The sequence below is a fragment of the Cucurbita maxima genome, unplaced genomic scaffold (assembly GCF_002738345.1).
Source record: "Cucurbita maxima cultivar Rimu unplaced genomic scaffold, Cmax_1.0 Cma_Scf00006, whole genome shotgun sequence".
NCBI classification, from domain to species: Eukaryota; Viridiplantae; Streptophyta; class Magnoliopsida; order Cucurbitales; family Cucurbitaceae; genus Cucurbita; species Cucurbita maxima.
This window is the reverse complement of record NW_019272022.1, coordinates 6,639,629-6,656,173: the sequence shown is the minus strand read 5'-3', so window position 1 is coordinate 6,656,173 and position 16,545 is coordinate 6,639,629. Positions and strand designations below refer to the sequence as shown.

Here is a 16,545-nt window from a genome sequence, read left to right as displayed (position 1 = left end):
GTAGGAGAGACGTGGCCCACTAGAATTTAGCCACGTATAATAAACACTGCCTTGAATCGTGTGCTATGTGTGAACACAGCGAGATGCCGATGAGAGATAAGGCCGTTTGATTTTTTTTGTTTTTGTTTTTTTTTTTTGGTAAATTATAAATTTTAGTGAAATAATTTTGAAAATGTTAAAATTTAATATTAATTTTGAAGGCTAGAAATAATTCAATAATTTTACCAAAAAAAGATCGTAAATAGTAAAGAGATTAGAGAATTTAAAGTTTTTATGATAATTTATCATAAATCCAAAGTTCTAAATTTAAAAAATATAAATTAAAAGTTAAGTTTTTTCAAATCAAATATATAATTTATGCTTTACTTTAAAAGGGATGTCATTTTCTTTTATTTTTATTTTCATTTATTTATTTATTTATTTGACCCATTTCCTCTAAACCACGCATTTTAATTGGGTGATTTAGATTGAGTTGTCCCCTCAATGCTATTTCATTTCCGTCCATATTTGGTATTTATTTATTATTTTTTTTTTTGTTGACTCAAAATTTTAAAATAATTTTTTTATTACAAATTTCTCAACACGCCTTTTTAACTAATTTATGTAACAGGATGTGGGGTATGCTTGCTTTCATTTTATTTTATTTTTATTTTGCTGGAAATGAAGGTTTTGTACGGACATTAAATACACGTGGCATTTGATTAAGGGACGGAAGACAATCTGAATGGAAATTCAATTAAAATAATATTTTGTGAAATTAAAAAAAAAAGGCAAAATACCAATGTAGTGACGTGGAGAGCATAATGGAGTGCCACGTATTTCTTAGATCCAAAATTTCAGAAATGAAAACCAACGATAATGAAATAAAATAAAATATTATATTTATTAAACTTAAAAATATATATAATTATAAATAGGGCTAAATAGGGCTAAGGTGGTTAATGGGCCTTGGGCCGAGCTTACCCACAACAGATGGGCTCACGTCGTAGCATGGTTTTTTTTCTTTTTTTTTTAATTAAAAAGTTTTAATAATATTCTAACCGTTGATTTTGATTAAAATCGTTACTAATTGAAATATTCTTCTACTTAATTTTTTTTATTACTATCTTTTAATTTTTTTAATAAATAAATCATCTCTCTTCAATTTAAATTTATTTACATATTTAAATGTTTAAACATTTTGGTTGGATTAAACTTGACAAATGTATAAAAAGGCTGATTCTAGGAATTAAAGAGAATTAATTAAAAACTGAACAATTTAATGAAGGTCAAATTAAATTAGGTTGAATCATGGATGTGTGGTGAAATTATTAGAGGACTGAGAAGATGACGGTGTTGGAACGTTGGATAGTGAAAAGACATTGTTGCCCTTGAAATGTCGAGGCTAAACGGGAGGAAATTTTGAAAGCACATGGAGAGGTAACCGTTGAGGAGCGCAAAGAACCACGCGACTTTTCATCAGATAGATCGGGCGGCTATCGTTCACTAGCCGTTAGATTTAAATTTTTTTGTAGCAGGACCATGTGCAGACATATATCCGCTGTTTACGATTCAATATCGCTTATTTAGTTTGGAATTCGGGTTTCGATTCTCTCTTAATTCATTCCTTTCTTTTCTTTTTCCTTCGTCTGTTCTAAAACAGCGACCAGAGAGAGAGGGATATAGACCTAGACCCCCACTTCGAGACTGCGAGAGCGGGGCGGAGAGAATCGGCAGACGGCGGAGAGAGTGGGAGAGAGATCGCTCCGGCTACTGATCGAGTTAATCCAAGTTGTTTCTCACTCGCTTCTTAGAAAATGAAAGCACCGGCTGCCTCTCATTAGCGACTGTAACCTGTTTGATCAAAAGCCTTAGAAGAAATTTTGAGAGTTCTTGATTTAAGAAGGTTGGTTTTCACGATTCACGATCTGGGTATTGTGCTTCTTGATGGATTCTTCTTCCAATTTTTTTTTTCCTACTATAGCTTGAATGAACGGTCATTCGATCTTCTTTGATTCTGAAATCTTGTGGGCATTATGATCTGTAGGTGAGGGAAATGGCTGGATCGGATGAGAACAACCCGGATGTGACCGGACGAGCAAATCTCCATGGTAAGTGAATGAGAAATGTTTTTTTTTGTTTTTTGGTCTCACAGATTTACTTAGGCATGCCGATTTGATATGAATAAATATGATCAAGGCCTGTAGTGGAAATGAATTTTTGTCTCTTGGATGAATCTTAAAGGGAGTTTACGAGTTGATGGCGGTGGCAAATTTATAGTGGGGGCGGGTCAAAACCGCAGAGCTTTGAGCAACATTAATGGCAATGTTAGAGGAGCTCCTCCTCCCCTTCATCCCTGTGCAGTCCTCAAAAGAGGCTTAACAGAGTAATTCTTTCATCTTTTTACCTGCTGCTAAGTTCCTAACAAAATTCAGGAGATTGATCTGTTTTTTTCTTGCTGTAGTCTTTTGTTTCTTTCTGTGATTCAACTAAAGATCTTATGTTTTTTAGTATTTTTATTCTTAATTTCCCAGAACTGATGCTGTTCTCAACTGTAAAGTTCCTCCCATTCCGATCCATCGACCGATTACTCGGTCAGTAATACAAGCCTTTTAATGTCTTTGTGTGTTGTGAATATACTCGCCTGCAGCTTCTTGATCTGTTCTTTTGTTGTTTGGTTTAGGAAGTTTGCAGCTCAGCTGGCCGACAAGCAGCAGCAACCTCTGCCTGAGGTTGATAGAAAGCCATTACAATCTTCTCCAACTCGAAAAGACTCAATAGATCATCACCCCATCACAGAGGAAGATGATTCTATGGACGAATCGGCAGTACCGATGTTCGTTCAACACACAAAAGCGATGTTGGATGAAATTGACAAAATGGTAAGGATTTGGAAGCCTTCTCTTTTTTTATTACAATCCTTCTAATTCTTTCCTTGAAATTCCGTTGATGTGATGCATTTTCCACAGGAAGAGGTGGAAATGGAAGATATAGAAGAAGAGCCAGTCATGGACATAGACAGCTGCGATAAGAAGAACCAGCTAGCTGTTGTGGAATACATTGATGACTTGTATGCTTGCTACAGGAGAGCCGAGGTAAGAGTTTCTCAGATCAGACACACTCCATGTCTGAAACATAAACCTCGTGTTCTTGTTTTTGTTCTTGTTCTTTTATGTCTTTGTGTCAGATTAAGATGTTCCTCCCTGCAGGTTTCTGGCTGTGTCCCACCAAACTACATGGCTCAGCAAGCAGATATTAACGAGAGGATGAGAGGGATTCTCATTGACTGGCTAATTGAGGTATATTAGTATTATTCTAATCATCACTTATCCAGGCTTGATTTAATAGTAATTTAACTAAACATCATAGATAAGGAATTAACAAAACTTATGATGATGATTATTACTACAAGGTACACTACAAGTTTGAGCTGATGGAGGAGACATTGTACCTCACAATCAACCTGATCGATAGATTCTTGGCGGTTCAGTCGGTGGTGAGGAAGAAGCTCCAGCTTGTTGGAGTGACGGCGATGCTTATTGCCTGCAAGTACGAGGAGGTTTCTGTTCCTATTGTGGATGATCTTATTCTCATATCTGACAAGGCCTACAGCCGAAAAGAAATTTTGGACATGGTCGGTTTTCTTTGTTCTTTTGCTAATGTCTTGGAACATTTGGGTACGAGGATGTTGTTAGAGGATATGTTTTTTTAATGGCTTTGCAGGAGAAGCTGATGGTAAACACCTTACAGTTCAATCTGTCTGTTCCAACACTTTATGTGTTCATGAGAAGGTTTCTCAAAGCTGCCCAATCTGATAGAGAGGTGAATAAAACTTAATCCCAATTGCTTAACTAACGCACTGATAAAGACCAGAACTGAGGTTGAATTTTGAATGTGTTTGATATTACCAGCTGGAGCTGCTGTCATTCTTCATGGTGGAGCTCTGTCTAGTGGAATATGAAATGCTGAAGTATAAACCTTCATTAATGGCTGCTGCTGCGGTCTTCACTGCTCAATGCACCATCAATGGCTTCAAGGAATGGAGCAAAACCAGTGAGTGGCACACTGGGTATTCTCAGGAGCAGCTTCTGTAAGTAGATAATCTCTTTCTCTTTCTCTATATGCTATTTATTATTATGTTTCTTATTAGAATAGAACATGTTTTATTGTGTGTTTACAGGGAATGTTCACGTTTGATGGTGGAGTTTCACGAGAAAGCAGGGACAGGAAAATTGACGGGAGTTCACAGGAAGTATAGCACATCCAAGTTCGGATATGCTGCAAGAAGTGAACCAGCAAGCTTTCTGTTGGAAGAAGAAAGGCCATAGCTTTCTGGATCTTTGTTGTGTGCAATCATATAAGAGAAGCAGGCAATGTTTTCTTTGGGGGGTTGGGGGGAAAATGTGACGTTGTGTTGTTGTGTTGTTATGTGTAGAAAGAAAGAAAGCAACAAAAGTTGCCCCTGCCTTCTCTTTCTTCTGAATCTCGTTCTAATTTGAACCAAAGAATCCAACTTTTTTCTTTTTTTCTTTTCTTTTTTAAATTAAGCTGGAATTGTGGACGATTCTCATTCATTCCCTTGTGTGTGTTGGCTGGGAAATGTTATGAAAGTTTTTGTATGTTTGTTATTCTCTTTTACATCACATATGAATGGACATACCTTCAAATTGAAATTTTGGTGCATTTTACACACACATTTGATTGTATAACTCCACATATTGTTAAAATTCATCAAACTATTTCGTTCGTAACCGAGTTTTTTCACCACGTGCTTTCCATGGCATTAACCGGTTTCTTAGATTTTGGACTTCCTTGTCTCATAGTCAGCAGCCCCATGAAATACAGAGCAAAAGATTAGAAGAGTAGAATTGTGATAGCACAAAGACATGGATAGCACAAAAACTTTTTGCTTCAGAATTTGTGATACTCTTACAGTGTTATCTATTGAAAGATGCAAATGAACGTTCGGATACTACATACATATAACAAAGATGATATGGGGTAATGAATTGTTCAATCTTAACATAAAATGGGCTGAAGCAAAAAGTTTCTAATGAAGTTGAAGGTTATGGTCATCAATAGCCCACTTTCTCAACAAAATGGAATAACGCGTATTTCTTCAGTGTGTGGGATGTCAATCTGATGGTCAACATTCCAATGGCAATCGAGGCTTGAACCGAGGACATTACAACCTGTATTCATGGTTTCATCACCTTCGGGCAGATGGCACCGCACCCCGACCAGTTGCACCTCCACGCCCAGCAGCTTGAGCCTACAGAAAACAGAGTTCACCGCAGTGTTAATTATTGGAAATCTGTAAATGTACACAATAATTTGTGAAGCACTCTACTTGTTTTCCCTCATAATTTGAGAATTACAAAGTTCGTAGTGCCATAAAATATTCACTAATATCTTCCAAGGGATGAATCAGAAACCTGTCAACTAAAGTAAATCCTATACTTCTTGCACACAAGCAGCCATCATATCCTTCTCTCATACATGGGAAAAATGCACACAAGCATGTATGCGGATGTTCGTACTGATTATAAACATATTTCATGGAATAAATTATCACCATACTAAAATTAAGATCCAATGGGGCCTACCTTAGCTCGCATAGCAACAGCCCTGCCCCTTCCAACACCAAGTGAGGCACCCTTACCCTTCAAGATCCAGAAAGCATGGGTTAGGAGAGAAAGAAAGCAAGCAAGGATTCCATCAGAATTAAAATTCATAGAAATTAAGTTGAAAGACCTTAATTTTAGCATCAAGACGCTTGAACATTGGAGCATTCTTCAGCATGTCTGGTATGACCATGAACCTATTATGCATTAATAGATGTCAGCATGCCAACCAAATCCTTAAAAAACCCCATGGAATAAGAACTAAGAAAGTGATTGGATAGTCTATAATACAAGAGACAGTACAGATACCTGACTTTGCTTCCTCTGATGAAAACATGCTCAAGCTGAGAGACCTTCCCATCCTATAGAAGAACAAATATCAAGTGAACCTGAAGAACACGACTCTCAACCATATACATGCAAGCAAAGGGAAAAGACAATCTCAACGACATTGAACGACAACTATAACATAAGCAAAACACTAATATAGTAGACAAAGAAAATCAGTGAAACTTAATGCATTTGAAAGATTCATAGAACCATTTTCTTTCCAATTAATCTATGAATCTACAATAATTCCAATCTCTCCTATTAGATTTGGTGGTGGTGAATTGCATAGAAAGAAAGTAGCAATTAAACAGCGCACCAGCCGAGTAACCAATGTGCACAGTTAACATTTGTCCCTGGTTGATTTAATCAATCCCAATGTTGCCTTCAAGATCACAGACTTTTGGTTTTTAGAGAGAGGGAGCTAGAAATTCAACCCTAGAGATCTCCTTCTCACCCACCTACCCAGATTTGTTTCGGAGATTCAGGATGTAACGACCGAGGCCCACGCTAACAGATATTATCCTCTTTGGCATTCCCTTTCGGGCTTTCCCTCAAGGTTTTAAAAACGTGTCTGCTAGGGAGAGGTTTCCACACCCTTATAAAGAATGCTTCTTTCTCCTCCCAACCGATATGGGATCTCACACAAGATAACCAGAAGCATGGCATACATAGCAATGAAACAGACTAAGCCAAGCCTAGAAGATACGCAAGAGAAAAACCAAAGATCTGGATTACTCTCTCCTCCAAAAATGTTAAGAACCTTGTGAAAGTTTTTGTCGACTTGATTCGTCGTGGTGACAAGGACAGGAGATTGAGGGTCAGGGGACCAATAAGAATGGCCACGAAGGTTCTTCACATCACAACCAGAAAACCTTCATGAGGTGAAAGATCCAACACATGGGGCAGATTTGAGCTTCGTGCCCACTAGCGAGTTATTGACCTATTCAGCTCCGCAGATGTGGTGAAGTAGATTATCTCCAGCACCATTGAACCTGGTGTGGAGATGCAGGCGACCATTGCTGATCAATGAATACACTCTTTTCATGTTTGCCGACTTTTAGTCTCATTAGAAAGTTGATACAATTTGAGGTTCGGGACACTCCAACAAGGTCTGTGGGGTTTAAATGCAATAGTTATTCCCATTATACGTTGAAATTAACGACATTGAGAAAGTTTTCAATTCCCCAAAATTTTCTGGCGCGACAACCATGTTAATTTCATTCTTCACGCTATAAAAGCAAGAGATCACAGCGTTTGAAGTTAGAAATCCCAGGAAACTACACCAAATTAGGGTTTATACGAAGTTCAAGTATACTGAAGTGGGAAAAGCAGCAGAATGGGCGAAATGAAGTAAACCCTAAAACCAGAAAAACGTAAAAAATCGAGTAGTCTTATTATGAAGAACAACGAAAAGCAACAAAGAGTGGCGTACCTTAGCAGTGTAGGTGATGTTTTCGAGTTGACAGTTCCAGTTATCCTCACACTCGATCATACTTCCTCTGTAAAGCTCACCGCTTTTAAGCTCCACGGACACAACGTGGCCGGCGGCCTCATGGAGTAGCTTCACTGGAATTCCCAAGCTCCTGCTCATGGCTCCTCTCTGCAAATCTCAAATCTTCCTCTAAAACCCTAACGCTCTTCTCAGCTTCTCTGAGGCTTGAACTCGCGACCCGGCAAAGCCAATTATAAGGCAAACGACCTCGTTGCTGAGGGTGTTTTTCGGAGAAATTTCAGAAAAATGGACTACTTTGTTTTGAACTTTTGAAAACTAGTCCTTCTTAAAAAAGTTTTAAAATTAGACACTTGCACATGGCTACGATGTTAGAGACGAAATTACTTATATGCCCTCTTATATATGTAATATCCTTACCACTGAAATGAATCTCGACATAAAGTGAACATTTAGGAAAGCCCACAAGCCAAGTCTCACGCAATCAGGCCCACTGAAACTACCGCCACTTTTGCTCCTCGTAGTTTCGGTCTTTGGAGAGCTCGTCGCTGCGCCCAGAATCTAGAAGGGAGCGGAATCAAAGTTTCCGTCGATCACCTTGCAGTTGATTTCGCGATCGTTGACCATAGGAATTCTTTGTTGAAGAGCAATCTCTAAGCGTTTACGTGATCCGATTCATGGCGGAGCAGGAGAAAGAGAGGAATAAGTACAGTTTAATTGTCCCAACCTACAACGAGCGCCTCAATATTGCTCTTCTTGTTTACCTCATTTTCAAGCACCTCCCGTACGTATCCTTCTCTATAATTGCGATCTTACTTCATTTCTTGTTTTTGGATAATTACTTTATGAGGTAGATTTTTGCTCTACGCGTACTCGGTCAATTTTTTCGAAGCAAGTCTTCGTTTGTGTAGAACTGTAGTTCATTTAGTTGGAATTAAATCATGATTTGCTTGTAGTTCAATCTATTTAGTCTTTTTAGTGGGAAATAAACATTTCTGGAGGTTGAGGAGGATTTTCTGGTGAAATCATCTGGAGTCTTTGGGTCGAATTATTATTCTCTTTGTACAATTGTATCGATTTTGTTTAGCACAGACGAGAGTTGACAATTCCTTCATTATTATTTTTTTTTTTTTACACTACTGGGAGTCGAAATTGTAATGTATAACTTCTGCATCCTATTATCGTTCACCGTCCAGTTTTAAGAAAAGGAAATTGGAAATGACCTAGCACAATGTTTTCTTGGCGATATATTAGGGATGTTGATTTTGAAGTAATTGTCGTTGATGATGGAAGTCCTGATGGTACTCAAGAAGTTGTGAAAGAGTTGCAAGGGGTATATGGTGAAGATCGCATTGTAAGTTCACTGTGCTTGGTTTCTGTAGTTGTTGCAGCAGAGGTTACTCTTTATCTTATTTTGTTTATTATTGTTTGCAGCTATTGAGAGCCAGGCCTAGGAAGCTTGGCTTAGGTATGTAATAGAGTTTCTTCGTTGATAATAACACCGATCTTATATTGATGAATCATTAATTTCAGGAACGGCTTACTGTCACGGTCTCAAGCATGCAACTGGCAATTTTGTTGTTATAATGGATGCTGATTTATCCCACCATGTAAGTATTTCAGTAGGAGTGCAGAAAACTTCTGTCAACAACATTCTAGTGTTGGATTTGTGATTTGAAATGTTTCCATGAGTTCCATTCTGCATTATCAAATGCCCATTTCCCTGACATTATTATCTTCCTATTTTATTAATTGACATCTTTTTTTTTTTTCATATTATTTAACAAAAAAAATAGCAATAATAAGATTGAGATAAACGTCCTTGATCTTCATTTTAGGCCCCCAAAAAATATTCTAAATGGAAACTAAAGGAACTATCCAAAATTGTGGCTCTAATCTATGCTAGAACAGTAGATAATAACACTTTTAAGAATATAATAGCCGAATGTCAAATAATTGGAACAACACACGATTTTAGTTTGATTTCTTTAATAAATGGCCCTGTATAATGAGGTTTCGAGGGAAATGAGTTTTTCTTAACAATGAAAATCGAGTGACAAAAAAGTAGAATGAGTTTGTATTTCTGTATTATTTGGCTTCTATTGAAAAACTGTTGTATATTGGTACAAGAAAACCTGGCTCCCTCCAATCATATGAATGTTTCTATTTAATTATATGTTTGCCTCTGACTTGCGCTACTTGAGACATCAAATTGGCAAATGCCATCCGAACTTCTACTTTCATCTAGCATATCTTTACTTCTAAAGCTCAATTTCCAAAAAACTTCCATAAGCATGTTTGGAGTTCCAAGGGTTTAATTCCCCCTCCCTGTTGTTTTCTTATGATGCTTTCTCCATGGAATAACCTTTTCTTTTTCTTTCTTTTGTTTGGCAGCCCAAATATTTACCAAGCTTCATTCGGTAGGACAGACTTCCTTCCACTACCTCACTCCACTTCCTTAGCTCAGAGTCATAATAACTAAACTCTAGATGTTATTGACTACTTATTTAAATCCCTTTTTTTTCCCCTTTAGGAAACAGTTACAAACGGGTGCTGATATAGTTACAGGCACCCGATATGTGAAAGGTGGCGGTGTGCATGGATGGAATCTTATGCGCAAATTAACAAGTAGAGGAGCTAATGTTCTTGCCCAAACACTTTTATGGCCTGGTGTATCAGATTTAACTGGATCTTTCCGGTAATCAATTTTTTTCCTTTCAATTTATGTATCAATCGTTCAGACTTCTACAATTCTTAGTCAATGATTTATTCCTATGTGTAGGCTCTATAAGAAATCGGTGCTTGAAGATATCATTAGTTCAGTTGTTAGCAAGGGATATGTCTTTCAAATGGAGATGATTGTTCGAGCTACAAGAAAAGGCTATCACATTGAAGAGGTAGAGTTGTGCCCCGTGGCTGCGACAATCTAATTGTTGTTTTACAGTACTCTTTTCCCTTCATTTTCTCAGTTGTTAAGTGTTTGAATAGAATGTTTTTTTCAATTTTTATTTTTCTTGGCCCTTTTCCGTATAGACCGCCTAACACGGGGAAATTTGAGATGATTTGTGTATCATTGTGGCCTGCAGGTTCCAATAACCTTTGTTGATAGAGTGTTCGGAATTTCCAAGCTTGGAGGATCTGAAATAGTAGAGTATTTGAAAGGTCTGTTGTACCTTTTGGTCACCACATGATACACAAAATAGTGAAAATATATTGAGTTACTACCAGGTAAGCTTCTTGTTTGATTTCTGGTTAGGTACCCACCACCTCCAGGCTTTTGATGTAAACTTGAGATGATATTTCCTAATTAGGGGTTTTCCCGCAATTTTCCTTGCAAATCAAAACCACAACTGCGAGCTTATTTGGGTCATATGCTTGGTATTCCAGTAGGATACCTCCTTTGACTACTGGCGGGTTTTTCTTCCTTTCAACATTAAATTGTACTCGTTTAATTTACATACATTCATTGAAACTAGAATCAGATCAAAGTTTGATTAGCTTTGATGAAATCTGTTTAATTCAAATGGAGCAAGTGAATCAAATAAATGAATACTCTATAATCCAAAATCAACAATTTAATTATTGGAACGACGAGTTTAAGGACTAATGCTTTGTAATAATCAAAGTAGAACACCTAGAAATGTATGTTAACTATGAGGCTAAAGTATCAAGTTTGGTTTCTAAAAATAATAATTAAAAAAACAAGAAAAACAACTAATAACCTAACTTTCATTATATTTATGGTACTTAACTACGAGACTGTAAATTATCAAGTTTGGTTTTTAAAAGTAATAATTAAAAAAATGAGAAAAACAACTAATAACTAAACTTTCTTTATATTTATTGTACTTATAAGCCTTGAATCATATTTAAAATAATATATGTATTATACGTTTTTTTTTTTTTTAGAATATTTGAAATATAACGAAACTACAAATATTTGATACTTAAATCACCACCTCCCTAATTATTGAACAACTAGTAACAAAACTTCCATTATATTTATGGGTTAATAACAAAACTTCCATTATATTTATGGGTTATTGTTAAGTTATATTTATTTTTCTTTAAATCTTTTTTTTTTTTTTTTTAAATTACAGTTTGCAAGTTTTTTTATTTTTATTTTTTAATATTGTATTTAATATTCTTAAAAGAAAACATGTCAGAAGTTTAGAAAGAAAACTGACATGACGTTGACTGCATGTCCAGTTCTTTCTCGGCTGCTTATATAAGTTGCAGAGTGTGGAGAAGGAGACTCAACAAAGCGGCTTTGCTTCTTCCTTTCGCCTTCACACTCCCATTACCTCTCTCAACCTCCCTGCCTCGTCTGCAATTTCAATGGACGGAATGCACCGATGCTCTGCCAACTACTCTCCTCTCACTCCCATCACCTTCTTGGAGCGCTCCGCCGCCGTCTACGGTGAAAGACTTTCTCTCGTCCATGGAACTGTCCGCTACACTTGGACAGAGACGCTCGAGCGATGTACCAGGCTCGCTTCTGCCCTGGTTGACGTCGGGATCTCTCGCCGCGACGTGGTATTTATTCATTCTCAACTCTTCCATTTCCTTCATTTCTATGTATTTGTTTTCCTCTGCTCTTCGATTGTTAGTATCTGGATGTGGCTGTTTACGTAGAATCCGAAATCATGAAATTGAAGTTATTGAAGCAGATTAACAGCATTACTGATTACATTTCCTCCATCTAATTTTGTGGCGCAATACGATTCTGTCGATTAGGTTGCTGCTTTGGCACCCAACATTCCAGCGATGTACGAGCTTCATTTTGCTGTGCCAATGGCCGGCGCAGTTCTTTGCACCCTCAACATGCGCCACGATGCGGCAATGATTTGTACATTGCTGAGACATTCCGAAGCCAAAATCATTTTTGTAGACTACCAATTTCTACATATTGTAAAAGGAGCAATCGAAATTATGTCCAAGACGACGGAAGAGCTGCCTCGCGTTGTGATCATTAAAGAGTCCGATCAGCAATCCTCCTACACCAATGGATTCGACTCCAGTTCAGATGATTTAGAGTTCGAGAGGCTTTTAGGCACTGGAAAACTTGATTTCGAGATCAGACGTCCTCAAGATGAAGATGATCCAATTTCCCTGAACTATACTTCAGGCACAACATCAAGGCCAAAGGGTGTGATTTACTCCCATAGAGGTGCTTATCTCAATACTCTGTCCACAATCCTCATAAACAATATGTGCTCGACGCCTGTGTATTTGTGGACTGTTCCAATGTTTCACTGCAATGGATGGTGTTTAACTTGGGGCGTGGCTGCACAAGGCGGCACAAACATCTGCCAAAGAAATGTGACTGCTAGAGATATCTTTGCCAACATGTCTGAGCACAAGGTCACTCACATGGGCGGTGCGCCAACAGTGTTGAACATGATCATCAATGCACCAATTACCGAACAGAAGCTGCTTCCGGGGACCGTAACCGTGATGACTGGTGGCGCTCCTCCGGCCTCTCATGTACTCCACAAAATGAAAGAATTTGGGTTCCTTATTGTCCATTCATACGGCTTGACAGAAACACACGGGCCAGCAACAGTTTGCAGCTGGAAACCTGAATGGGATTCTCTTCCTGAAGACGAGCAAGCAAAGCTGAAATCCCGCCAAGGATTGCAGCATGTTGGGCTGCAGGGAGTGGACATAAAGGATCCAATCACCATGGAAAGTGCTCCGGCTGATGGAAAAACCATAGGGGAGGTTATGCTCAGAGGCAACACTGTGATGAGTGGATATTTCAAAGATCTTAAAGCCACAGAGGAAGCTTTCAGTGGCGGATGGTTTCGAACAGGGGACTTGGGGGTCAGGCACCCTGATGGTTACATCGAATTGAAGGATCGATCAAAGGACATCATAATTTCTGGGGGAGAAAACATCAGCTCGATTGAAGTTGAGTCGGCGCTTTTCAGTCACCCATCAGTTCTTGAAGCTGCCATTGTGGGACGCCCGGATGATCATTGGGGCGAAACGCCATGTGCTTTTGTGAAGCTCAAGGATGGGCGTAGTGCTTCTGAAGAAGAGATCATCAAGTTTTGCAGAGACAATTTGCCTCATTACATGGCTCCAAGAAGCGTTGTATTCAGAGATTTGCCGAAGACTTCGACTGGGAAAATTCAGAAGTTCACGCTGAAGGAGGAGGCCAAGGCGATGGGCAGCCTCACCACAAAGAGGTCGACTAAATGAATTAGTGAAAGATGAGAATGAATTAGAAGAAATAAAAGTCTCTAATAAACCCCCCACCAATATAATCTTTATTTAGGTTTATGAGAATAAGTTGATTTAAATTTACGAATGGATCTTAATATGGGTGAAGACAGTCTGAAAGATTTGGTTCACTGAGCTGTTCCCACCCAACAATGATTATCCTAATTTAGCCCCTAAAAACAATCCACACCCAATTTCAATTATTATCCAAAATAATAACCAACAAAGGAAAACGGGCCGGCCAGCTCCGACCAAAGCTCTCCAATGAATCCACGATAAGCTATATATTTGATGTCTGCGATTCCATTGTCGGCATCCGAGTGTTCTTTTTCAGAAATATAAAAAAGGGTGATGTTTCTTCAGCCTTTGCTGGACCCGTAGCTCACAGAGATCCACTTTTCCTTTTCTTTGCTCTTCTCATTTTCTTCAGGCCATTTTCCTCCTTCCCAATCAGAGTGGAGCACCGATACGGAGAGTCAGGAGCTTCGGTGGTCACTGTCACCGGGAGCTATGGCTTTTCAGCGGCGCCGCAACCACTATTATCATCGGTTTAGATTCTTGATCCCTTTCATTTCGTCCATTTTCGGTGGCCTGCTTCTTTTCTTTGCACTTCTCTCTTTTCTTGCTCCTTCTCCCAATGTTTCCGACCATACCCACCGCATTCCTCCGGTAGCTATCCCCTCCCTCTTTGTATTTCTTGTCTGTTATTGATTTTTTATTTTTGTTAGATTCTATTTGCTGAATTTCGTTTCGTGTAATAGGTTCAGTTCAATGCTGCTTCCGACAAGGCGATTGGAGTTTCGCATTTTCGCGTTCCGGTTAGGGTTTTCTCGATTATCCCTTCAGTGTCTTATACTGTTTCTTCTAGTTGATGCCGGAGCTAACAGATCTTGTTTTCTTGTGACGTGATTTTCTTCCTTTTGTAACCAGCGCAATGGAGCTAGATCTGGCCGTGATCTTTGGACTTCCAGAAATGCGAAGTTCTACTCTGGATGCAGTAATGCTAGCAACAAGTTCCGGAGTATGTTTCCCAGAAATTCCAAGCTCCTCCCACACTCTGCTATTTAATATGGGTTTAGTTGAATTCAGAGGTTTAGTTCTGTTATCGGTTTGGCAATCGGAAGCAATTAAGTTACAGTATTTTCTTCTGTAGATTTAGAGATGATTAGATACCCAAATTCATTTTCCTAAATGCTGGTGTTTCCAGGCTTTTATTTTTCTAGAATTTTTATCCATCTTGAAAATACAGTGAGAGAGATTGAATTCATGTTAAACCTGGTTGTACAGAGCTCGCATCATATTCGCTTTTTAATTTTTGCTCGAGAAGCAGAAGAACTTATATTTTTCCACATTGCTGCAGAAGCTAATGCCATTACTCATCCGAATCGTTATTTGCTGATTGCAACTAGTGGAGGTTTAAATCAACAAAGAACTGGGGTAATGTCACTGGCTTGCATTTTTCTTGTTGAGGATTTTGTATTTGCATTGCTTTTCACTTGGAAAATGGTTGGTTGAATTTGATGTGTGGTGGGTGGCCATAATATGCACATGCCATGGAGCTGTTGGCCATTACCGTATTAGTTGTGTATCAGTAGACCTTCCATATTTGCAATGCCCTCTCTCAAAGCTCTAAGATAATTGTGTTATTGCCTATCCTTTTGGTGCAAAAATTGATGTGATTTCTTTTCTTCTGGTTATTTTCAAGCTGACTAAAGCTCCTGCTGGCAGATAACAGATGCAGTTGTTGCAGCACGCATATTAAATGCCACCCTCATTGTTCCTAAGCTTGATCAAAAGTCCTTTTGGAAGGATTCCAGGTTGATAACATTTTATAAAATAAAAGCAACTTCTGCTTTTAGTTATCCTTGCTAGATTTCTGATGCGTGTTTGTTGTTTCTTGACAGCAACTTTTCAGAGATCTTCAATGTAAATTGGTTTATATCATTCCTGTCAAAAGATGTGAACATCATTCATCAGCTGCCAAAAAGGGGCAGGAAAACATGGAATGCTCACTCAATGCGTGTCCCCAGGAAATGTAGTGAAAGATGTTATCAGAACCGTGTCTTACCTGTTCTTTTGAAAAGGCATGTAAGTTCTCCGTTCTCTACAACCCATTTGACCATATGGACATGCAACTTTTGTTATTGTTCGGTTTTCAATTATCAACGCAAGCATTGATTTCTTATACATGTTTCGATTGCATGCTTTTCTTAGAAATTTTTTACAGCGAGTCTGTAACTTCTCATTCTTGTGCTTTTGCTATGTGTCATGTTTATATTAATTTGTAATTATATACTCAGAAGTATTCAGAATGTGTCAGGCTATTCAGCTCTCCAAGTTCGATTATAGACTAGCAAACAAGTTGGAGACAGATTTACAGAAACTGAGATGCAGAGTTAACTACCATGCCTTGAAATTCACAGACTCAATAGAGAAAATGGGTGAAAAATTGGTCCATCGAATGCGGGCAAGAAGCAAGCATTACATTGCTTTGCACCTCAGGTATGCGGTGATAAACCCATGGTCCTAAATTATCGTAGTTGTCATTATGGAACTATTATGGACAATTGCTGGTCTTTTCTGTTGACTGGTTGGTTATTATAGCGTACCCTTGTTTCACAGGTGTACTGTTCTCAAATGATTTATTTAGTAAATGAACTACAGATTTTAATAATTCTATCAGATGTTGCTGTGATGAAATGAATTACAATTTTTTTTTTTTTTTTTTTTTTGTGCTGGCTTATTTTCCTATATTCTTGCATAGAAACACATTCAATTTTAGAAAGACTATTTACAATCATTCAATTTCTTTTACACATGCTAATGCCATCAAAATGGCTCTGTAAACAAATAAATCTCCTAGTCTGAGTGAAGATTCTAAATTCCAATGTGCATATGGTATTGTAGAATAATTATTTGTTCTCTTTGTGGGTT

General features: G+C 38.1%; 5 protein-coding genes and 1 pseudogene across 7 annotated transcripts in view; 5 read left to right on the top strand and 1 right to left on the bottom strand.

The window, feature by feature from the left end:
• The first annotated feature begins 1,543 nt into the window (after window positions 1-1,543).
• LOC111480929 (G2/mitotic-specific cyclin-2-like) lies at window positions 1,544-4,652 on the top strand. Its single transcript, XM_023126163.1, is given in 13 exon segments — window positions 1,544-1,885; window positions 2,027-2,090; window positions 2,224-2,365; window positions 2,514-2,573; window positions 2,663-2,861; window positions 2,949-3,074; window positions 3,189-3,278; window positions 3,392-3,613; window positions 3,703-3,801; window positions 3,891-4,069; window positions 4,160-4,223; window positions 4,225-4,325; window positions 4,373-4,652. Coding segments are annotated over 12 exon segments (1,443 nt in total). The 5' UTR covers window positions 1,544-1,885; window positions 2,027-2,035; the 3' UTR covers window positions 4,479-4,652.
• A 251-nt stretch (window positions 4,653-4,903) lies between these two features.
• LOC111480932 (small nuclear ribonucleoprotein SmD3b-like) lies at window positions 4,904-7,634 on the bottom strand. Its single transcript, XM_023126164.1, has 5 exons — window positions 7,366-7,634; window positions 5,913-5,965; window positions 5,734-5,800; window positions 5,586-5,642; window positions 4,904-5,251 (listed from the first exon to the last, which is right to left on the bottom strand). Exons 1-5 carry the CDS (start codon window positions 7,522-7,524, stop codon window positions 5,189-5,191), a joined length of 399 nt encoding a protein of 132 aa, XP_022981932.1. The 5' UTR covers window positions 7,525-7,634; the 3' UTR covers window positions 4,904-5,188.
• LOC111480931 lies at window positions 5,974-6,963 on the top strand (annotated as a pseudogene).
• A 221-nt stretch (window positions 7,635-7,855) lies between the features above and the next one.
• LOC111481318 (dolichol-phosphate mannosyltransferase subunit 1) lies at window positions 7,856-10,862 on the top strand. The gene is made up of 8 exons (XM_023126759.1): window positions 7,856-8,167; window positions 8,638-8,737; window positions 8,818-8,851; window positions 8,917-8,993; window positions 9,778-9,803; window positions 9,917-10,081; window positions 10,166-10,280; window positions 10,470-10,862. The coding sequence occupies exons 1-8, from the start codon at window positions 8,061-8,063 to the stop codon at window positions 10,572-10,574; spliced, it is 729 nt and encodes a 242-aa protein (XP_022982527.1). The 5' UTR covers window positions 7,856-8,060; the 3' UTR covers window positions 10,575-10,862.
• A 698-nt stretch (window positions 10,863-11,560) lies between these two features.
• On the top strand, window positions 11,561-13,687 carry LOC111481315 (probable acyl-activating enzyme 1, peroxisomal). The gene is made up of 2 exons (XM_023126756.1): window positions 11,561-11,919; window positions 12,121-13,687. The coding sequence occupies exons 1-2, from the start codon at window positions 11,722-11,724 to the stop codon at window positions 13,588-13,590; spliced, it is 1,668 nt and encodes a 555-aa protein (XP_022982524.1). The 5' UTR covers window positions 11,561-11,721; the 3' UTR covers window positions 13,591-13,687.
• Window positions 13,688-13,822: 135 nt separating this feature from the next.
• Window positions 13,823-16,545, top strand: part of LOC111481314 (O-fucosyltransferase 16-like) — a 5,015-nt gene continuing 2,292 nt past the window's right edge. Inside the window, exons 1-8 of one of the 3 annotated variants that reach the window (XM_023126752.1) lie at window positions 13,862-13,958; window positions 14,066-14,280; window positions 14,373-14,429; window positions 14,542-14,632; window positions 14,972-15,048; window positions 15,340-15,428; window positions 15,516-15,695; window positions 15,922-16,113. In XM_023126752.1, coding sequence (XP_022982520.1) covers window positions 14,122-14,280; window positions 14,373-14,429; window positions 14,542-14,632; window positions 14,972-15,048; window positions 15,340-15,428; window positions 15,516-15,695; window positions 15,922-16,113 — 845 coding nt within the window. In that variant the 5' untranslated portion in view covers window positions 13,862-13,958; window positions 14,066-14,121. Of the gene's footprint in view, window positions 14,281-14,372; window positions 14,430-14,541; window positions 14,633-14,971; window positions 15,049-15,339; window positions 15,429-15,515; window positions 15,700-15,921; window positions 16,114-16,545 lie in introns of all 3 variants that reach the window. The other 2 variants (XM_023126755.1, XM_023126753.1) reach the window with 2 other exon arrangements.